This window comes from Littorina saxatilis, linkage group LG5 (genome assembly GCF_037325665.1).
Source record: "Littorina saxatilis isolate snail1 linkage group LG5, US_GU_Lsax_2.0, whole genome shotgun sequence".
In the NCBI taxonomy this organism is placed as follows: Eukaryota; Metazoa; Mollusca; class Gastropoda; order Littorinimorpha; family Littorinidae; genus Littorina; species Littorina saxatilis.
Window position 1 is genome coordinate 41,888,184 of NC_090249.1, and position 23,477 is coordinate 41,911,660.

Genomic DNA, 23,477 nt, shown 5'->3' on the forward strand with positions numbered 1-23,477 from the left:
ATACGGTCTTGCTGCGTTGCATTGCGTTTAGTTTCATTCTGTGAGTTCGACAGCTACTTGACTAAATATCAATCATTCGATCATGTGACGCTTTTAAATACTCATTAATTATTTTATCTTGACCGCATGCCTTATTGTTTTTCAGCTTGTCTATACATTTGATAACTTCCTCCTTTGTAAAAGGCGCATTAAGAAATTCATTACTTGCTTCATTTAAAGGTTCATTACTATCCTCCATTTCATTTTCATCACACTCTTGTAGTTTATTGAAATGTTCGAAAAACTCCGAACAAGTTGGATAGTTAGTTTTGGAATTAGAGCAAGCCTTTTTAACGAAAGTTTTTGATTTAGCGCTATATAAATGTTCTTATTATTATTATTTTTTTTTTAATTTTTATTTTTATTTAGAAGATTCCAGTATGCTTTCGGGTCATTACTTCTTAACTTTCTCAAAGTTTTAACGAACTCATTATGATACAACTTGCATTCCTTTTTTATTGTCTTTTTATATTCATTAAAAGCACTCTTTTTTTCATGTTCATTGAACGCATTTTTAAAGCGTCTTGCTTTATTGTTCGCATGTAAATGCAATACCGAAGTCCGGGCTTCGTCGAACAATACTTGACCAAAATTTCAACCAATTTGGTTGAAAAATGAGAGCGTGACAGTGCCGCCTCAACTTTTACGAAAAGCCGGATATGACGTCACCAAAGACATTTATCAAAAAAATGAAAAAAAGTATGGAAATATCATACCCAGGAACTCTCATGTCAAATTTCATAAAGATCGGTCCAGTAGTTTAGTCTGAATCGCTCTACACACACACACGCACAGACACACACACACACACACACACACACACACACACACACACACACACACATACACCACACCCTCGTCTCGATTCCCCCCTCTACGTTAAAACATTTAGTCAAAACTTGACTAAATGTAAAAACGCTGGCACTGGACCCGAGTACTCTTCAGACTGGCTCGCTCCCCCAGTATGAAAGTTTTTGTCTTGTGCACGTGGATTTAAAAAAAAAAAAAATTTAATTTATTTTACACAATTAAAAAAATTATTAGAGTAAAATAATAAACAATAGTAAACAAGAATTAAAAAAAAAACAACACAAAAAACATAGACCACACATGCCGGGAATCGAACCCGGATCACTTTGGCCATAGGCGGACGTGCTACGACAACTTTACTAGAGTTGTGCGCCTTGAATCACTGTGTCCCTGTCGCTCTCTCTCGTGCTCTCTGTCTCTCTTTCAGTCTCACCGAGATCAAACACTGCATTGTTTGTTTCTTTGCCGAGACCAAATCCCCACCCGCTGCTGCGCTGGCTGGCTTGCAAATCGTCTCGCATGCGATACGCATGCTTTTCTCGTGATCGGCGGTTCTTTTTGGCGAACTGCCTCGGGTTCAAGTTTAGGTCGCTCCAGGAGAAAAATTCTTGTGGATGTTGGCCTTAACATATTTTCTGAAATGATCATCCACTACTGAAGCCGACCGATGAGAGAGAGAGAGAGAGAGAGAGAGAGAGAGAGAGAGACTGAGAGACTGAGAGAGAGAGAGAGACGGAGAGAGGTGTATGTGTGCCATGGTTTGTGACGGTGTGGGGCCAAAATTAAAAACTTTTGGAGAAAAATCTTGTGAAACTTGTATGTGTGAGTGACGGTGTGAGAGAGAGAGAGAGAGAGAAAGAGAGAGAGAGAGAGACTGTGACGAGCGCCGCGTCACGTACGTTTACGTCCTAATGCACATTCTTTGAAAGTATAATCATATATATTTATTTTCGGACATGGCAGATCGTGAACACTATAACAGCGAATACATAGAACTCAACATGCATATTTTTCAGCCGGAGTATGCGGGTCACTTTTTAGTAACCGGGCTGTTCTGATGCCATTTTGCAAAATCAGTGGGGGTAATGGTACGTCGAGTCGTTCTGCAGTTCCGGCTGTGAAACCAAATGTCACGGTCAATTAATTTGTTGCTATGTGATTGTGTGGACTATGCTTTGTATTTTGTCATTTCGGCCTGCTTAAATCGCTCGAATGCTTCAGAAAATACTGCGGCTATGTTCATCAGTGCAAATTCACTGAGAAACTAATCAATCTACTGAATCAGTAGTTTTACCCACAAAAACGTCATATAGGCCTACGCGGCTATTTCCTGCCCGGCTTATCGGAAGACACGTTACAATAATTCCAATAAGAATACATCATTTCAACAAAATGAAATCATCAATATATAACCAGAGATTCACACCATTCAGTAACCCGGCCAACCCACGCAAGTTTATATGATTCTTGGCATAAAAAAATTATCTTCATATTCAACTTGAAATTATAATAAACTTCTGTCTGATTGATTTCTCTAAAAACATCATTTTCACTCTTATTGCAACACACTCTGAAACTTTCACAGGCAAAATATTAGGTGTTTAATTCTTGCGTAGCTAGCCATGAAACCGTTTCATAGACACTCTCTAGCCGAAAGAATATCTCGCCAGAAAGAAACACGCGTGGTCCGAAGTCAATAACCGAAGGGAAGTAACTCCTACTGACTGATCCTCTGTCCCTTGCAGAAATGGAGTCCACACTGAGAAAGCGAAACAACGACGGTCACTCCAATAACAAACCTCGTGGTGAATACTCGGGTTTCGAGAAGAGTCCAAAATCAAAGCTTCTCGACGGATTTTTTCTCTTTGCATCACTTGCTGCTGTCTATGGACTTGTGTGGCTCTTTGTACACGTCCGTCTTGCACAGTTTCCCAAACCGACAGACGTTGGCAGTGCAAAGCTCTCGGACTTTGTTGAGACAAGAGCTCGAAAACATTTGGATGAAATTACGAAGTTAGGACCCAGAGTTGCTGGTAGTGACAGCCAGGAAGCATCTGCACAGTATATTGTGGAAGAAATTGCCAAGATCAGGTCTGCTGCTAAAAATGTTCACACGTTTGAAACTGACATTCAGATAGTCAGCGGGACCTTCAACATGGACTTTGAGAGCATCGGCCTTGGGTCGTACCCCAGTGTCTACGAGAACCAGGAAAACGTCGTGGTCAGAATCGGGCCGAAGGAACTGACGCATAGTTTGCTGGTAAACTGCCACTACGACAGTGTTGTTGATAGTCCTGGTAAGACTATAGATCAGAAACTTTTTTATGATCGACATAAAAAATAAATGACATAACATCATTATAATTAATTAGATCTATAAATAAATTACCCCAAAATAAAATGTAAAAAGAAATTGATGTGATGTTTTAAGGGCTTCATGGCCTTCGGTATTTGTCCCCACTAAGTAAACTAATAATTGATGTATATATATATATGTACAATATTAGGCACAACAAAAAAAAAGTCTGTTTACGGTATCCCGACCGACCCTATTTTTTCGCTCGACCCTAGACTTTTTTGGGGCATTGAGGGGGGAAAAAAAAGATTTGTTTTTGTTTTGTTTTGTTGGTCAAAATAACTTAAAAATATGGGTTTTTTTAAAATAAAAAAAAAATCCTGACCTACCGACCCTATTTTTTTGGCCTATGTTACTGTAAACAGACTTTTTTTTTGTGTGGCCTTATTGTACAAGTGCTTGTATAGCAGATCTTGAAATTCAATCTTTGAGCATGGACTGCAAGAAATGAGAAACAGACAAATTAGATGTGAAAGTTTTTTTTTATGGAGATCATATATCCTGGAGATTACCTGTGTAATGCTTGTTTAATTGAACAGTAGAACCCCCCTTTTCCTCCCCCTGATTTAAGAGACCCGTCCCCCTTTTTTTCATAAGGCATGCTTTCTGAGATATTCTCTTCATAAACTCTGTAAAATGACCTCTATTCAGGGTTCGTACAGGTCATGGAAAACCTGGAAAGTCATGGAATTTGATTTTTAATTTTCCAGGCCTGGAAAGTCATGGAATTTCAATTCAAGTCATGGAAAGTCATGGAATTTAACAAAAATAAGAAAGAAATTTTTTTTTACCTTTAGCACGCCAGCGGCTATTTTCGCCCCCCCCCCCCCCCCCCCCCCCCCCCCCCCCCCCCCTTTTGCCAGCCAGCAGCGATTTGCGTCGCCAGCACAAGGCTTGTTCGTATGACCAACTTCTCGTTCGTATTTGCATACGAGTATAACGGTATTTTTAACGGCACTTTAGCCAAAGCGAGGCTCACTTCCTTCCGTTATCTCGTCGTGTCGTCTGCGCTGCATTTGAGTCGGTTTCGTCGAAGTTTTCTGCTTTTGTTTTTGCATCGATAAAGTACTTTTTAGCGCTTCGACAAGCAAGATGGCGGATGATGAGTTTGAAACTTTCTTTCGAGTTGTTTCTTGACAACAAAAAGTATGCGGAATTGGAACGAATTACCAAGGAAGATCTTCGCAATGAACTGTGTATCGCCGGTGAAAAAAATGACAGTTCGTCAAGTCACAGTGACGGTTACGAAACGCAATTTACGAAAGTGCAGATGGATACAAACAGTGGCTGGTCCAGTCACAGGCGGAAGGTATCGTTCACTGGACCACTACTTTCATAGAAAGACTTTCTATGAAAGTAGTGGTCCTGTGAACGATACCTTCCGCCTATGGTCCAGTTTAGTGAAATGACAGGACCAGCAAACATTTACCGATAATCTGACTGCGTAGCAAGTGCTTGACCTGCTTGTCGAAGAGACACTGCGTAGAAACTGACTCAAATTCAGTGCAAAGCAAGCCAGTGTCAAAACTGGCAGTGACAAGACGTAAAAAGTTTGCGTGTTCGGAAATGGCGACCTGTGGATCTAGTCATGGAAAATGTTATTGAGGCTCATGGAAAGTCATGGAAAAGTCATGGAATTTTGTTTCTAAAAACCAGTGGGGACCCTGTCTATTGTAAGACTTCCTCCTGTATAAGACCTGGTAGGGGGTGGGGATGTAGCTCAGTCGGTAGCGCGCTGGATTTGTATCCAGTTGGCCGCTGTCAGCGTGAGTTCGTCCCCACGTTCGGCGAGAGATTTATTTCTCAGAGTCAACTTTGTGTGCAGACTCTCCTCGGTGTCCAAACACCCCCGTGTGTACACGCAAGCACAAGACCAAGTGCGCACGAAAAAGATCCTGTAATCCATGTCAGAGTTCGGTGGGTTATAGAAACACGAAAATACCCAGCATGCTTCCTCCGAAAGCGGCGTATGGCTGCCTAAATGGCGGGGTAAAAACGGTCATACACGTAAAATTCCACTCGTGCAAACCACGAGTGCACGTGGGAGTTTCAGCCCACGAACGCAGAAGAAGAGACCTGGTTTTCTCAGATTTTTTGAGGTCCTAAAAAGGTGATTCCACTGCAGCACATACATGTTCTTACACAGCCATAATATACAAACCTTTTCAGTAACATATTGATTTCATGCAGCACTTATGTGCATGTGTTTGATACAGAACTTTACCAAAAAAAGTCAGCTTTGATTTGTTATCGCAGGCTCAGAACAGGATATAGCAACTTTATTATTCAGGTGTACTTATAACTTCTTAAAGATTTTATGTGTGAGTCACTGAGTGGGTGTGATGTTACAAATTATGTATGCTCATAGGAACAAGTGACGATGCAGTCAGCTGTGCAGTTATGCTTGAGGTGCTACACGCTTTGTCCAAGCAAGATGAAGCTCTGCCACACAACATCATCTTCCTCTTCAATGGAGCTGAAGAAAATATTCTTCAAGTAATCATTCAATGTTCATAGATTCTGTTAATGTCATGTGTGGTGTGTGTGTGTGTGTGTGTGTCTGTCTGTCTGTCTGTCTGTCTGTCTGCCTGTCAGTCTATCTGTCTATCTGTCTATCTGTGTGTGTGTGTGTGTGTGTGGTCGTTTGTGTGCAGATCGAGGTGTTTGTGTGTATCTGATGGAAAGAAAACTGTGTTTCTTGTGACTGTCATGCAGCTAACAACAAACTGAAGTGGTTGTGTTCTTTGGCTGCTACATGTATACTAATAAACTAAGAGAAAACTCTTTTCTTGCTGCCAAGTGATAAAGGGAGCTTGTTTCTTGGACACATCTAGCCTTAATCATTTTTGTGAGTCTTAGCATTGCCTTTAAAACTATTGGAAATCATCTTGCATCCTACAGTTTTGCAAAATTCAAATCCTTTGTTATGCGCAAAGAGCAAATGTTTAACCAAAGGCTGCCCTCTCCATAACTGAATCATCCATGTTGTACTGAAAAAGGAAAAAAGTCTGCACATTAAAATGCAAGCAGCTAGCATTGTAAAATACTGGACGTGATCACATTATTTAATGCTTAAAACGCACAATTTCCTTTAAAGAAGATTATTGTGCCCATTACTGCACCTTCTTCAATATCATTTCTTGTCAGAACCTTTATATAAAAGTTTCTTTTTTAACACAAAGAGAGAGAGTATAAGTAGTGGTAGTATTCATGCCTTTAAGCATACAGAAACTTTGAACTGGTTCGCTTTGCTAATGACCTTGATCCTATTTGCAAGTGAATTCGCTTTTGTGTTAAATCTGCAGCTAATACTGCATGACTTGTGCCAAGAAAGAAAGAGAAGGAAATGATTTCTTACAATCTGTTTACTATTACACAGTACTGTGCACAAGGAAAAAAGTTTTAAGAAGATTAGTTATAATCAGCTACAGTACACTTTTGCCATTGAGATGACTGAGTGTTCTTTTGTGTAAAGTACAAGCCTGAGGATTTCACTTCAATAGGACTTGAATTTTTCAAACTTTTGATGGCAGATTATGTATGAATGGCAAACATGCTCAAAATGTAAGTTATCTCAAGATTAGAATAGAGGTGCAGGTATATAACACCAAAGAAAAAGTTATACCATAAGATTCTCCATTGTGAAAACTGCTAACACTCAAGATGATTGCCTTCACATAGGCAAAGAAAGAGCACTCTGACTGAGGGTTGGGTTGGATTACTTCCACTGAGTTACTTCCTTTCTTTGGGTACGTGACGCTGGTTACTAGGGTTCCACGTCATAAAGGACGCAACCAGAGAAGCTGTCAGACTACATTTTGTCTCCAGCACGGAGAAAAGCAGCGCTTTGAAGCTCACAGTCACAGTCACTCACTTTGATTGAAGTAATTTGCATACGTGGTGGTGCGTTTTCAAGCAAATCATGCCAATTGCGTCTAGATTAAGGTACAGTGGATTCTCTAGATTCTTTTGATTCGACAAATTCTCCAGAATTAATCTCTTCCCCAAAAGTCAGAAAAATAATTCCCTTTAATCTAAAAATATGATTGAAGTATGCAAGTCATAACAGGACACCTGCTATATAGGGACACATATGGCCAGTTCCATGGGTGTTTATTGTCTCTGCACTGGTACCATTGTTGTGTATAAATGATATTTTTTCAGTTGAACTGCGGTGTATTCTTTTGATAGGATTTAATTTATCAGGTGGTCTTTTTTACATTTAGTCAAGTTTTGACTAAATGTTTTAACGTAGAGGGGGAATCGAGACGAGGGTCGTGGTGACGTGTGTGTGTCTGTGCGTGTGTGTGTGTAGAGCGATTCAGACCAAACTACTGGACCGATCTTTATGAAATTTGACATGAGAGTTCCTGGGAAAGATATCCCCGGACGTTTTTTTCTTTTTGTCGATAAATACCTTTGATTACGTCATATCCGTCTTTTTGTAAAAGTTGAGGCGGCACTGTCACACCCTCATTTTTTCAATCAAATTGATTGAAATTTTGGCCAAGCAATCTTCGACGAAGGCCGGACTTCGGTATTGCATTTCAGCTTGGTGGCTTAAAAATTAATTACTGACATTGGTCATTAAAAATCTGAAAATTGTAAAAAAAAAATTTGTTTTTAAAACGATCCAAATTTACGTTCATCTTATTCTTCATCATTTTCTGATTCCAAAAACATATAAATATGTTATATTCAGATTAAAAACAAGCTCTGAAAATTAAAAATATAAAAATTATTATTAAAATAAAATTTCCGAAATCGATTTAAAAACAATTTCATCTTATTCCTTGTGGGTTCCTGATTCCAAAAACATATAGATGTGATAAGTTTGGATTAAAATCACGCTCAGAAAGTTAAAAAGAATAGAGATAAAGAAAAGCGTGCTATCCTTCTCAGCGCAACTACTACCCCGCTCTTCTTGTCAATTTCACTGCCTTTGCATCGAGCGGTGGACTGACGATGCTACGAGTATACGCTATTGCTGTAAAAATGCAGTGAGTTCAGTTTCATTCTGTTAGTTCGACAGCTTGACTAAATGTTGTAATTTCGCCTTACGCGACTTGTTTCATAGTTGGATGAGTCACACTTTTTTTACCTATTACTGTATCTAGAAAATCTCATGATAAACCCTTGGGCAAATTACCATTTTGTCCCTTTTACATTGGCATTAATGTGTTCAATTTGTTTGCTAGAGGCAGTTGGCCATTTTTATGCTTGTAAGCACATATGTGAGAATATGCATGCATATGCCTGCAAATGGGCTCACATGCACTTGATGAACTGACAGAAAAACAGAAGTACTCAGCTTATAATCCTTATCCACACACCTTCCTCTCCACACCCCCCCCCCTGCTATCCACACACACACACACACACGCACTGTTCATATGACTTTTTGACTTTTTATTGCATAAGTATTATACAGTCAGGCCCGCTTATAAGGAGCGCTCGGGGACCAACTTTTTTACTCCTTATAACCGAGGTTCCTTATAACAGAGCTCTCGGATATAAGGAGTAACCCAAGCCCAACTACCTTATATTGAGCGGGCTTCTGCATTTTCGGTGTCAGTATTAGCAATTCTTCTTCTTCTTCTTCTTCTCTCTCTCTCTCTCTCTCGCTCTCTCTCTCTCTCTCTCTCTCTCTCTCTCTCTCTCTCTCTCTCTCTCTCTCTCTCTCTCTCTCTCTCTCTCTCTCTCGCTCTCTCTCTCTCTTTCTCTTTCTCTCGCACAGCGGATTAAAAATCAATGCCCCTTTAGGCTCATGTCTATGGAACAACAGTAATTTCTTCCTCTCTGTTCAGACATTTTCACTTCTGCATCCAGATCGAAGGTAGCGCATTTAGCGATGAACGGAAGTTTCCGCGAAAGCAAAGGCGGATAATTCTCCCCTAACAGGATTGATGAAATAATTCGACCTACTTTCGGTTTGAAGCCGGTGGAAGAAAATGTAAGTTTTACGCCCTCACGGCAAAGCCATTAGGGGCATGTTTGTTACATGTATGGGAAAACCCGGCTTTGTATAAAAATTAAAAATACAAATGCAGGGGGGGGGGGGGGGGGGGGGGGGGATGTAGACAGCTGACTTCCGGCTGCTAGAGGAGACCTGAAATGGGCTAGGGACCGGGTTGGGTCGTCTTGGGTTAGTGCTGAAATAGTTACTTTATTGGCTGTTGACCGAACGGACACCCGGGCTTCATATTTTTGCATGCATGTATTCATGTTTCCAAGGCCTGAGGCTTTCGCTGTGACCCTGGGATCTTTATCGTGCGCATGCGTGCACACGGGGGTGTTCGGACACTGAGGAGAGTCTACACAAAGTTGACTCTGGGACACACATCCCGCGCCGAACTTGGGGGTTGAACCCACGCTGAAAGTGACAACCGGTTTTAAAGCCAGCGCCTCTACCGACTGGGCAAACTCCCCACCCAATATGTTGGGGTCAAGAAGTTCCATGGAGGGCGGGGGGTATGGAGTAACACATAGTGTTTTGCTCAGAACATTCCCACCCAAGCAGAGCCGCGCTAGGGGTACGCATTACCGTGAAGCTGGCAGTCATTGCTACCAAATGTCGTCTGTGTCTACCACTCGGTGGTGACTTAATGTGGGTCTATGTAAGCAGATGCCAGCGCAAGCAATCTGATGCAGAGTCAGGAGGCGATTTGGTACAAGAGAACCTTAGAGGCCACAGCCTCGGCCGTCTAAGGGATATGTGTGTCTGGAGGCACATTTGGTTTCTGAGGTTCAAGCGGAGCTGTTGCCTCTGCTCCCAAGTTCCCGTGTCTGGAGGCGTTTTTGGTATGGAAGCAAACCTGTAGGTTGGGGCCTCTGCCTTTCAGGATGCCAGGACTACAAAATGTGTGTCTTGAGACACATTTAGCGTAAGATTCCAGAAGTGGATCTGTGCTGTGCTGGGTCTGCTGCAAGCACACTAGAACCAGCTCGCAACAGTTGAGGTGAACAGATTGGTGACCAAGACCATCATCGGTTTCTCTCCGAGTGATGGGTGTGGGCGGAGAAAGTCTCCCAGACTTTGAAGCCGGTGCTATCGGCACTCCTTATAACCGGACTCAGGGCCGGTTTGGGGCCTAATTTTTCACTCCAAATAAGAGAGGTATCGTATAACCGAGCTCCTTCTAAGTGAGTTTTCGTAAGTCATAACAAAGAACAATGTAATTCGGGGAAATTTTTTTTTCTCCTTATGAAAGAGGTTCCTTAAAACCGAGCTCCTTATAAGCGGGTCCGACTGTATTATCAGAGGCATTTGAAAATGTATATTATGTCTCTCTCTCTCTTTTTTTTTTTTTACCAAAAAGTAACCAGAGTTGTAAGGGATACAACTTTTGTTAACAAAGTTTTGTTCGTCTGTTGTTTGTTATAGACTAGTCATGGATTCATCACACAACACAAGTGGGCGTCGTCCATCCGGGCGTTTGTCAACCTGGAGTCAGCAGGGGCTGGTGGCTGGGAGCTGCTCTTCCAGACAGGTATAGCATTTGATTTTTTTGTAAAGGAAAATAGAATGTCTGGGCTTTGTAATTGTGGAGAAATAGGTGACGAATTTCATTATTTGTTTAACTGTTCAGATGAAAGAATTAAATGTAAACCGAAGATTTTGTTAGGAAATTATTATTGTCACCACCCCTAAAGTTTTTAAGTATTATAATTTAATGAATAGTAAATCAGTAGGTAAATTGAAATGATTTGTTCAGTTTTTTTTAATTCATTTTAAATTTGTTTCATTAGCTTAGATTTGAAAAGTATTTTGTATGGATTTTACATGACATTTCTCATTGTGATGATTTGTGGTTAGTAGATCTGCATGCCTGTTTAATATTGGATTCATTTTGTCGCTGTGTGGTTTCTTAGCCCCCTGGGGCCAAAACTTTATTAAACACCTGTGAAACGTGTGATTGGCAACGTACAGTAGCATTGTGTTGGTGTAGGTGATACTTATATTGGTTTCCTCTTCAATCAAGTGCCACCAGAGATTTGTATAAGAGAGGTGGCTAACTCTGTTTGGCATAACAATGTAATCGAAATCCAGAAATTGTCATTTTGGCCAACCCGCAGGATGTTCAAATCTTTAAAATGTGATGTAAGGAGTTTAAACACAATGCGGTCTAAGCCAGCCGGGTATCACATACTTCCAGCATGTTCAATTTGTCACACCTGCTCTATCAGACCGAGAGGACTGCTGGCATTTTTCCAATCACGCCATTTATTAGGTGTTGGAGATGGCTTCACTGTCTTTGAGGGTCGATGGAATTAATCTCTCTTTTATAGTATCTCTGGTGCAAAGATGAACAAACATTAAGCTTGTTGCAAATGTTTTTATTTCAAATTGCTTGATGTGTAAATGAGCTTAATTTGTTTATAGACTCTAATTTTATCTTAACATTGCACAGTTCTAATGCTAATTTAAAGCGACTTCTTTGTACATATTTTAGTATAAAATACTTGCTTATCATTTTCTTCGGACATGTAAAAGGTATTGTTGTATTTCTGTGAAAAGCTTAGGTATAGGGACATTTTATAGAATGACTCTAGATTGAACACTTTATCACTTTAAAAAATCTTGTTATCCATTACTGAGTTCGGCGGGTCATAGAAACACGAAAATACCCAGCATGATTCCCCCAAAAGCAGCGTATGGCTGCCTATATGGCTGGGTAAAAACGTTCATACACCTTAAAACGCACTTGTGCAAAGACATGAGTGTACACGGGAGTTTTAGCCCATGAACGCAGAAGAAGAAAAAGAAGACTTTTTGTGATGAATGAAATAGGATTTTTATCATCTTTTTGCTTCAGGTCCTGATCACCCGTGGTTGATAGAGACGTACATTGCCTCCGCACCCTATCCACACTCAAGCGTCATTGGGCAGGAGATCTTCCAGCTAGGCTTAGTGCCGTCGGACACTGACTTTAGAATTTTCCGAGACTACGGGAAAATTCCAGGTAGGCTGGTGTATTAGTGTGGCAAATGAAAGGGGGATGCAGAAACTTAGAACTGTTTTTAACTTCTTTTTGTAGTAGAATGATTTTAGGATGAGCAGCTAGTCATAATACAATGGAAACCCCCCCCCCCCCCCCCAAATAGACCTCCACAAATCTGAGAAAATTAGGTCTTAAAAAAGAGAGAGTCTGGTCTTAAAATTGAGGCAAATTTACAGAGGTAATGAACAGAAAATCTGAAAAGGGAAGGTCTTAAACAGAAGGAAATCTTAAATTGGGGGGTCTTAAAAGGGGGGATTCCACTGTTTTGCTATTTAAACTCTGCAGGTAGCTTTGCAAAGAAGAAAAAAAGACTGCAATACTTTGTACAGTGGTACCTGTAATGTCAGGCCCTTCTGATGACACCTTGTCTAGTTTCTTTGCTTATTATATTTACAAAAGTATATCTGTCATGACAGGCCACCTGTTATGTAGGGACACATTTGGCTGGTCCCAAAGGTGTTCTTTCATTGCAGGTACATACACCACTGTAATAAATCCAAAGCAGTTTGTGTTATAGTATACTACTAATAAAAAAAAAACCACCAACAACTCAGAGTTGTACTTTTATAGATCACATGTATATTCACTGACAATATCTCACCAATTTTTGTTCGTCCCCCATGGTCAGTTCTAAATTGCAACACAGAAGCTTCATCGATCTGCTCAGATTCTGCCTTTAACATACAGATTTTAATGTCCAGAAAAGAAGAAAAAAGTTGAGCAAGCAACGGCGAAGAATGAAAACAGACAGACTTTTCATATGTACCATTGCATTTAACTAACTGCGATGCTAAGTTGTTATTTGAGATTCGTCAATGTGTTCGTTTTACTCTTTCACTTGGGTCATCTCTGTCTGCAGGCCTAGACCTTGCTCACATCCGTAACGGCTATGTGTACCACACACCCAATGATTTACCTCACTTTGTGGAACCTGGTTGTATGCAGCGCACAGGTCAGTAGTTATCATGTTTTCCTTCCTGAAAACTGTCTTGATCACTTTGGCTAGTAGATTGAAAGAATGCATCACTAGCTGTTATTTGTAGTTTAGTGTTCTACAGGCTGGAGAGCACAGACTTATGCTGTGGTTCATGCTCTATAAGCTTTCATTAGTAGTAGTGGTTGTACAAATACAATGGACTTATATTACTGTAAATGGTTTGGTTTGCATACATGTACAATTCTTTCTTATCTGTACAGTTTAATAAAGTCATGTCTGATATTTTTAACAACAACAACAACATCAGCAGTAAAACAACAGCAACAACAAATTGTGGGAAATATTTTAATGACAGTGCTGTGGAAAGGGGGGGAGGGGGGGGATACTTGACTTGTGAAGCCTGTGTTCTTTATCACTGCAACGCAAGTTTACACTTGATGTCTTCTTTAGGTGACAACATTCTGGCGCTTGTGAAGTCTCTTGTGGCCAGCCCTTACTTAGTTGACCCCGGCAACTATCGCCATGGCACCCTCGTCTTCTTTGACTTCCTGGGTTTCTTCGTGGTGGCTTACCCTCAGCGGCTTGCTGTCATTCTCAACTGGGCTGTCGTGGCTTGTGTATTCATCATGACTCTGCAAAAAGCTGTCAACAACTCGCATGGTAAACATGATAATGATGATGGATAAATTGTCTCATTGCTGCAGGTGCTAAAAGATTGGGTCTGCATAACTCTTGCTCACTAGCGTACAACAAGCTGAGTGCTTATTTCACTCTATTACAGTTTGATATTTGAAGGAAATGATTGGTGGAAACTTAGTATTGTAGGGTCATCATGTTGATCGAACCCTCCATTCCATTCCTGGGGAGAGCCAGACTGGCTCATTTACTTTCTTTTTTAAGTTTTATTTTAGTGTGTGGTTGTGTGTGTTGTGTGTGTGTGTGGTTGTGTGTTGTGTGTGTGTGTAAGTGTGTGTGTGTGTGTGTAAGTGTGTGTGTGTGTGTAAGTGTGTGTGTGTGTCTGAGTGTGTGTGTGTGTGTCTGTGTGTGTGTGTGTGTCTCTGTGTTTGTGTGTCTGTGTCTCTGTGTGTGTGTGTGTGTGTGTGTGTGTGTGTGTGTGTGTGTGTGTGTGTGTGTGTGCATGCAAAAAAAGAGCAAAAGAGAGAGAGAGGGGGGAGGGGGAGGGCTTGAGCAAAACTATTATGACATAATAACTTCTCTGGCTGCAGACCCATTTAGAAGAGAGAAACACAAAACCCTTATCATTCTGTGAATGCTTTGTCCCATTTATTGCAGACACCAAAACCTGGCTGATGTACCAACTGGCCGCTGTGGGTGCAGTTGCTGCCACTTGGGTCATTCTGCTTGGCACAGCTGTCGTCATGGGGATGTTCATGACTGTCATCGGTCGTGACATGTCCTACTTTACGCATGACACCAACGTCTTGTGGCTTTACGTGTGTCCCTCTGTGGCGGCAGCCTTGGCGTTCCATGTCTGGTTAAAGAACTCCTTTTTCTCTGTGAGTGTACTGTCTTTTGAGCGACTGTTTACTCTCGCTATTGAGCAAAATGTCCTAATCTGAAAGCTTCTCTATTTTTAAGGTGCAGTTATTGTGCTAGGTATTTGATAAGCGTTATTGACAAAGGCAAGAGGAGTATATGCATCCAACCCAAAAATATATAAATAAGGTGCAGTTTTTGTGCTAGGTATTTTATAAACGGTTATTGACCAAAGGCAGGAGGAGTACAGTTCATGCATCAAACAAAAAAACAGTCGCTTTGTCAAAGTAAATAATCTAAAAAGCTTAGTTGTACAGACAACACAGTAGCTTCATGTTAATGAGACAGCCAAATGCAATCAAAACAGGTAGGACTGACCAATTGACAATTTGCTTTTTGATATTTTCACACAAAAACTGGTATATACCACTAATGGGTTAAATTCTTTGCAAACAACAATTCTGTCAGTAAAACAGGGCTGTGTAACACGTGCATCAAGATTGTTAAAAGTTTCATCAGTGGTACTGATAGGGCTCAATCAACTTCTGCATAATAGCACTTTCATATGAAGTGGAACCCTCCTTTTATGCCCTCCCCCCTCACATCAGTAAATGTGACCCTCCACCACGGAATGAGTCGCATGTCACCTTTGCATGATTTTCATATTTTTACATTTTCCTAAAGCGTTTTTTATGCTCTATCCAGTGGTGAAAACCGTTTTAGAAAAGAGCGAAAACTGTTTGAGTTATAAGCCTGTGACTAAGGTGACCCTCACGCTGCTATCATACACTCTCCGGACTTATATCAAGCCTAGCGCAGAACCGCGCGAGGTGACATGCGACTCATTTCGTGGTGGAGGGTCACAAATTAAGCTCAATTTTGAGACCCCCACTCTTGTGAGACCTGATTTTCCTAGATTTTTTGGAGGGTCAGCTTGGAGGTCCCACTGTACATGGATTGGATTGGATAAGATTTACAGTCCAGTGAGGTTACCCTCATGGAAATTCGGGCTGCTTTCTCCCCGGGGAAAGCGAGCTGCCATACATACGGCGCTACCCATATTTTTTTTTTCCCTGCATGCGTGTATTCGTGTTTCCTGAGACTTAATGCCGTGTGAGATGGAATTTTTTTACTTTATTCCAAGTCCCACGGGTATTTGATGGACATTTTTATCTATGCCTGTACAATTTTGCCAGGAAAGACCCTTTTGTCAATCGTGGGATCTTTAACGTGCACACCCCAATGTAGTGTACACGAAGGGACCTCGGTTTTTCGTCTCATCCGAAAGACTAGCACTTGAACCCACCACCTAGGTTAGGAAAGGGGGGAGAAAATTGCGGCCTGACCCAGGCCTGAACACGCAACCTCTCGCTTCCGAGCGCAAGTGCGTTACCACTCGGCCACCCAGTCCCTAATTCAGCTTTATCAGCTGTGTGTTTTATGTTCACAGACATGGAGAGGCATTGAGGTGGCAGACCTGTACTTTGAGGCCAACTTGTTGCTGTGGTCAGTGGTGGTGGGGGTACTGACCTGGCGTGGAATCATGTCTGCGTACGCTCCACTCATGTTTGTGTGCGGCCCGCTGCTGGCACACTTCGTGGCCCGTGTGGCCGGTCTGCCTATGAAGGGTAAGATTATCCTTTCCTCATTTATTTGTCTGCTGTTTGTCCTTCATTGTCAAAGATGACTAAAACTAAGGATTAGCTTGTATGGCAAGTCTGGTGGGTCTGGAGGTTCCTGATAAATCCTATTTGGGCTAGGAATTCTTTTTGACGAAGGGCACATGTATTTATTTGCTTAATTGTTGACTGATAACAGTGGGGGATAAAAATCAGCCTTAGTAGTAGCCAAACTGTCTCTGTGTTGAAAGTGCCTGTTCATAACAGGTATACTTTCATGGTTTAATAGGCAAAGGTGTAGATGGATAAATAGCCTAATGGTGAGGGCATAGGCCATCCGTATGCAAGGTTCGGGGTTCGAGTTCCAGCTGCACCTGGTGGGTTAAGGATGGAGATAATTCCAATCTCCCAGGTTAACTTATGTGCAGACCTGCTAGAGCCTTAATTGCCTTTGTGTGTACATGCAAGCAAAAGACCAAGTACCACAAAAAAGATCCTGCAATCCATGTCAAAATGTGGTGGGTTATAGAAACATGAGAACACCCAGCATATTTCCCCTTGAATTAGACTTATGACTGCCTAAATGGTGGTAAAAAAACCGGCCATACCGGTAAAAGCCCACTTGTGCCTATGAGTGTACATGGAAGTTGTAGCTCACGAATGCAGAAGAATAAGCAGATAGGCAACAGAAGTTGTACTTTATTTTGAGGTGCTCTGGCTGTTATTAGAGAGGCCTCGGTGCACAATAAACTCCATATTGTCTAATCTCTCCACAGACATGAAGGTGTACTCTGCCGTGACAGTGGCGGGGACGCTGATACCACAGGTGTACATCACCTACATGGGTTTCACCCTGCTGACTTTCTTCATCCCCATCATGGGCAGAGTGGGCACAGAGGAACGACCCGACATTGCTGTCGCTGTCATGACCATGCTCCCTGTTGTCATGGTGATCCCCTTCCAGGTCAGTTTCTTTTGCCAAAACCAACACGCCCTTTGAGGTTTATTTTATTCTGTGGGGAAAAGTTAGATACTACCGTTGTGCTTTCAGCGTAGCATGCTACGTTTTAAGAGCATTTGCTACCCTGCTACGCCAAGCTAAACCTTGCTACGCTTACACAAAACATCACAAGCATTCAACAGTTCCTTCATTTTTGTAAGCCCTGGTACTGCATTTCTTCTTCTCACTCTGTGTAGCGGTCACAAAATGGGTCATAAAAAAAGTGGCACTGCAGGTATTCTGCAATGGGAATTTTATGTTCCTGCAATCTCATTACATTTTATTAAAAATGGTTGTTCTTGTGCAATATGGCATAAATGGGGATGTGGAATACATTTTAGAAAATGCTACACTTCAACACCAATTGCTAAGCTGAAAATTCCCCCAAAATATAAATTGCTACACTGGAGGTTTCACAAGGGTTGGCAGGTCTGCAGGTGTGACAGGTGTTATCTAACAGATGTATGCTGATTACAGGTGTGACTGGTGCTACCTGACAGGTGCATGTATGATGACAACAGGACATGTGACCGGTGTTACCTGATAGTTCTATGATGATTTCAGGTGGGCCTGGTGTACCTAACTGAAAAGATGAGCAAGGTGGTGAAAGGCTTACTTGTGGTGACTCTAGTGGGGGTACTGGCCATCATCTTCACCCCTTTAGGATTTCCCTTCTCTTTTGGGGACGCTCCCTCCAAGCAACGAATCCTGTTTGTGGTGAGTGGAAGATGATCATGTTTTGAATATGCTGATCTTGTTTTCGTATGACTTCGCTATGTGAAAATATATGAAATACTGAATGTACATGTATTTGGTAAAAAAAAAAGATGTGTTTACTTAGGATGCACGTTTCTTGTGTCCAGTAAGTGTTTGACTTGTGTGTGGCACTGGTTTGTACAAAAGTATGTCCTCAGGGCCGGATCCAGGGGGGGTTTCCTGTTGCCCGGAAACCCCCCTCTGGCCTGACAAAGGGTAAAAAAAATATATATATTTATATATACATCTAAAAAAATAAACATGACAAATACTCCCAGTATGTGCCAGATTACTCATATTTTAATCTAGATTTCAAAAATGTTTCAGTGGGCCATGCCCCTGGACCCCCCTTTGCACCCTCAACTTATGTACCCCTATCACAATTGGGAACCCCCCCCCCCCCCCCCCCCCCCCCCTCAACCTACTTAGGTCCGGCCCTGGACCTTACTAACATTACTTGCAGTGTCTTTTATTACAGGGGTGTGTGACTTTCACTGCATTTTGCTATGTTTGTGTTGGTGTGCATGCGTACTTGCGTTCGTTGCCGTGTTTGTGTATTCTTTTCATGTTATTTTTCAGCATTCGGACAGACAGTTCCACTCTCGCACCGGGGAGGTGACCAAGCGGGACTCCTCAATCTGGTTGAAGCCCTTTGACCACGTTGGGGTGTCGTATCTTCAGAAAGAAGCTCCCCACCTGTTCCGTGATGCAAAGATAGTGGAATGCGAGGGCCTGTACTGCGGTCGACCCTACTTGTATCCTGTTCTCGCTCGTATAGATGCTAGGTGAGTACAAGTTCAGTGTCTTAGCATTTTCTACCCCACCTATGTTGACCAAGGTTTTTTTTCCAAGACCAGCTGTGCTGCAGGAGGTCACTCAGAATTGTTGTAACTGTGTAGTAACTGTGTATCAACACGCTGGAATGCAGGCGTTAGATGGACGTTACAGGAAGCGACTGAAGCTAACAGTCTGAGCGGATATATCCGTACCTGGTCATATAGAGCCATATGAGTGGGTACGGATATATCCGTACCTGGGAGACAATGAGTTAAAAGGTGGATGTCTAATAATGGAGGTAAATTGACAGACATTTCAAATACAAAACCTGAAAAAGCAAGGTCTTAAAAGGGAGGGTTGTTGAAATTGAGAGGGGTGGGGGCGGGGATGTAGCTCAGTCGGTAGCGCGCTGGATTTGTATCCAGTTGGCCGCTGTCAGCGTGAGTTCGTCCCCACGTTCGGCGAGAGATTTATTTCTCAGAGTCAACTTTGTGTGCAGACTCTCCTCAGTGTCCAAACACCCCCGTGTGTACACGCAAGCACAAGACCAAGTGCGCACAAAAAAGATCCTGTAATCCATGTCAGAGTTCGGTGGGTTATAGAAACACGAAAATACCCAGCATGCTTCCTCCGAAAGCGGCGTATGGCTGCCTAAATGGCGGGGTAAAAAACGGTCATACACGTAAAATTCCACTCGTGCAAAAAACACGAGTGTACGTGGGAGTTTCAGCCCACGAACGCAGAAGAAGAAGAAGAAGAGAGGGGTGGGTCTCAAAAGATGGGCTTCACTGTGTATCAGGTTGTTCATTCTCCAAGACACGGTTGATGACTGCGCAGATTCTGCTTCTTGTTATGACCATGGCCTTGAGTATTAGAGCAACTTACTCAAGTTCATTGCAGGATCTGTGTATTTCCAGGAAAACCTGGGATTTACCAGCCCCTCCTTTGTCTGTACCGAGACTGGAAACTAGGCTGGTGAAGACCTCTCAGATCTCAGATGATGTTCGCAGACTGCAATTTGAACTGACAGGTGATCTGATGATTCTTTTCGTACCTTTTTTCTGGAGTTGAGGTTTAAGGAAAATAAGACAGAAGTGCACATCAAGGGTTGGTGTTGTGCTCTCTGTGAAAGTACATGTAGTACATTGTATAACTGTTTTGTTTCTCTGTGAAAGTACATGTAGTACATTATATAACTGGTTTTTTTCTCTGTTAAAGTTCATGTAGTTTAACTGTTTTTTTAAATATTTTTTTTAAAATATTTTTTTCATTGGTATGCAATGCAGAGAAGACATAATATGTAGGCGTTCATAGCAGAAGTGCCAGTTCTTATTCTAATGATAGTTACGAGTTTCTCTCTGAGGCTTATGATGACTCTACACTACTAGAAGTAAGAATCTACTTTTTATCCATAGACTCTCTCACCACTGTAGGAAAGATTTGATTTTTATCCAGTGTAAGATCCAAACACAAAGATTTGATGTCTTTCCAATATAAGGTCCAAACACACACAGATTTGATGTTTTCCCTTGTGTAAAGTCTCACAAATAAGTGTATTTGTGCGACTTGTTTTGCGCAGGGCCTGACCACATGACAGTGTTTATATCTGCACTTCCCGTTAGCCACATCGTCAGCTGGTCTTTTGGTCATTACGAGCCAGTGGTCATCAACACACTGCCCGCACTGGATGACGGAGACAGGGACACGCACTTTGTGTACTATGCTTATGGCCGGAAGCCCAGCAAGCCCTGGAGTTTCCACATTGACTTATACGTATGTTGGTTTTATTGAATTTTGTTTCTTTGTGTTTAAGCAAGTGCATGAAACTCATGAACCACTTAAATTACCTTCGATGGCAAAGCGTGTGAAATTGGGCTAAATTACTAGCGCTAAAAAACTGCTATTTAGAACTCAAAAGTTTGCAAGACCATACCAGGACAAAACAGCAGTCAGACCCTATCACAAACAGGTCTCTAAAATCCAAAGGTGAAGTCTAACCAGCAGCCATAGAACATTTATATATGCTAACGAATTTCAGCTCAAAGCCAGCAGACAACTTTGCCGAACAGTTGCTGTGAAAGGGGGACAACTGCTTCACCCTCTCACATGTGTTTTGTCATTAACACATGAACGTAGTGTGTTAATGTTTTTGGGATGGGGGGGGGGGGGGGGGGGGTGGGGGGGCTGCCTGTCTGTTACTTTCGAATTTCCTTTTTGTGCTTTGCCATTCTTTGAAAATGTATCGTCTTACCTACTGTACTATACCACTCCCTGTATTTTTTCTCTTAGTATCACTCAGTGACAGTGTTCCTTTCTTTCTCCTTCTCTCTATTTCCAGGTAAATTCTGAAGCTGCCTATGATCTTGGGTACTTTTACTTTAATCAAGAAGGGTTTTCTTTACACTCACTACTGAGGAAAAAAAAAGCAGACAGACATAGACACACACACAAATCGACACATGTAAGTACACCCGCAGATACACACAAACACTCAGAGACACACATACACACAGCTAGGAAAATAACCTCCCTGTTAGACTTTTCTTCAGCATACACTTACGGTTTCAAATCATTTGCAAGTTAACCAAACTTTATTCCCTTTTCTTTTTTTTTTTTGCAGACTCCTCCCACCTTAGACAAGGACGCGGCACTGGTGGACATATCTTTTGCTGGCCATTACATGCACGGGAAGTATCACTACACAGAGGCAATGAAGGATTTCGTGAAACAGCTCCCTGCCTGGACCACCCCCACGGGCTGGTCGTCAACACTGGACGTCTACCAGTTCTGATCAGTGTGGATTGTAGGGTTTGATGGTGGTGAGGATGTTATGCAATGTGGGTGTGTGTGGGGAGGGGGGTTGAGGGAGGTATGTATGTGTAAGTATCATTACACCGCAGCAATGAAGGATTTCATGGAACAGCTCCCTGCCTGAACCACTGCAATGGCCTGGTCCTCAACACTTGACGTCTACCAGTTTTGATCAGTGTGGATTGTAGGGTCTGATGGTGGTGAGGATGTTATGCAATGTGGGTGTGTGTGGGGAGGGGGGTTGAGGGAGGTATGTATGTGTAAGTATCACTACACAGAGGCAATGAAGGATTTCATGGAACAGCTCCCTGCCTGAACCACTGCAATGGCCTGGTCCTCAACACTTGACGTCTACCAGTTTTGATCAGTGTGGATTGTAGGGTCTGATGATCTTGAGGATGTTATGTAATGAGAACCTTGTGGGGGGGGGGGGGGGGATGGTGGGGTGAGGGAGGTGTGTGTGTGGGAGTATCACTACACAGAGGCAATGAAGGATTTCGTGAAACAACTCCCTGCCTGGACCACTGCAACGGCTTGGTCGTCAACACTTGACGTCTACCAGTTCTGAGCATTGCGCATTGCGGATTGTAGGGTTTGATGGTGGTGAGGATGTTATGGAGGATGTTATGTGATGAGAACCTTGTGGGTGTGTGTGTTTGGTGGGGGGGGTGGATGAGGGAGGTGTGTGTGTGGAAGTATCACTACACAGCGGCAATGAAGGACTTATGGAACAGCTCCCTGCCTTGACCACCGCCACAGCCTGGTCATCAACATTTGACGTCTACCAGTTCCGATCATCGTGGATTGTAAGGGTTTGATAGTGTTGAGGATGTTGTGTAATGAGAACCTTGTGGGGGGGGGGGGGGAGGTGGGGGGTTGAGGGAGGTGTGGAGGCGGGAGTACCACTACACTGAGGCAATGAAGGATTTCATGAAACAGCTCCCTGCATGGACCACCCCCACGGCCTGGTCGTTAACACTTGACGTCTACCAGTTCTGAGCATTGTGGATTGTAGGCTTTGATGGTGGTGAGGATGTTTTGTGATGAGAACCGTGTTGGTGTGGGGAGGGGGGGGGGGAGATGGGTGTGTGTGTGTGGGAAGGAGTGGGTAGGTTTTGGGAAGGGTTGGGGCATTTTCATGGGTGTTACTCTTCCGGCTTTTGCCGGATTTCCGGTTTTTGAAAAAATTTGAAGCCGGAAATTCCGGTTTTCCGGGTTTTCAACAAAAAAAAAGAAAAGAAAAAGCTTCGTTTCGCTAAGTTGAAATAACGAGCAGCGGTTCCGATCCGACTTTTGACACCGGTTCGCGTGCTTTCTCGGTTCGCTCCCTTGGATTTGCCGCCATCTTGCTTATTATGATTTGGTTTCGTCGGTGTCCAGAAACTTTCTTTCAAACTTGAGCATTTTGGACCCCTGCCTTTCAGGTTTTTTTATTTTTCCCAGTAACACCCATGCATTTGTGTGTGTGGGTAGGTTTTGGGAGGGGTTTGTGCGTGTGTTCGTGCGTAAAAGATGAAGGTGTTTTTTGTTCGAGAGAGAGAGAGTGTGTGTGTAGGTAGATGCATGGGTGATTGCATCACCGTCAGTTTCTGTGTTCTTGTGTATCGTCTTACGTGGGTGTTTTTACATTTAGTCAAGTTTTGACTAAATGTTTTAACATAGAGGGGGAATCGAGACGAGGGTCGTGGTGTATATGTGTGTGTGTGTCTGTGCGTGTGTGTGTTTAGAGCGATTCAGACCAAACTACTGGACCGATCTTTATGAAATTTGACATGAGAGTTCCTGGGAATGATATCCCCGGAAATGTTTTTCTTTTTTTCGATAAATACTTTTGATGACGTCATATCCGGCTTTTTGTAAAAGTTGAGACGGC

The 23,477-nt window shown here is 42.4% G+C and overlaps 1 protein-coding gene across 1 annotated transcript; it reads left to right on the forward strand.

Moving 5' to 3' along the window:
- Positions 1-2,591: 2,591 nt before the first annotated feature.
- Positions 2,592-22,668, forward strand: LOC138967168 (endoplasmic reticulum metallopeptidase 1-like). Its single transcript, XM_070339678.1, has 14 exons — positions 2,592-3,146; positions 5,574-5,701; positions 10,590-10,695; positions 12,022-12,168; positions 13,067-13,159; positions 13,595-13,804; positions 14,438-14,661; positions 16,092-16,269; positions 17,037-17,224; positions 17,825-17,977; positions 18,596-18,801; positions 19,711-19,823; positions 20,373-20,566; positions 21,414-22,668. The coding sequence occupies exons 1-14, from the start codon at positions 2,597-2,599 to the stop codon at positions 21,582-21,584; spliced, it is 2,661 nt and encodes an 886-aa protein (XP_070195779.1). The 5' UTR covers positions 2,592-2,596; the 3' UTR covers positions 21,585-22,668.
- The last annotated feature ends 809 nt before the right edge of the window (positions 22,669-23,477 follow it).

Excerpts from the sequence above, each read along its gene's own strand:
- LOC138967168 (XM_070339678.1), top strand. The coding sequence starts at position 2,597 with ATGGAGTCCACACTGAGAAAGCGAAACAACGACGGTCACTCCAATAAC. Across the intron at positions 12,169-13,066 it reads AGACTACGGGAAAATTCCAG|GCCTAGACCTTGCTCACATC; the intron begins GTAGGCTGGTGT and ends CTCTGTCTGCAG. Across the intron at positions 17,978-18,595 it reads AGCAACGAATCCTGTTTGTG|CATTCGGACAGACAGTTCCA; the intron begins GTGAGTGGAAGA and ends GTTATTTTTCAG.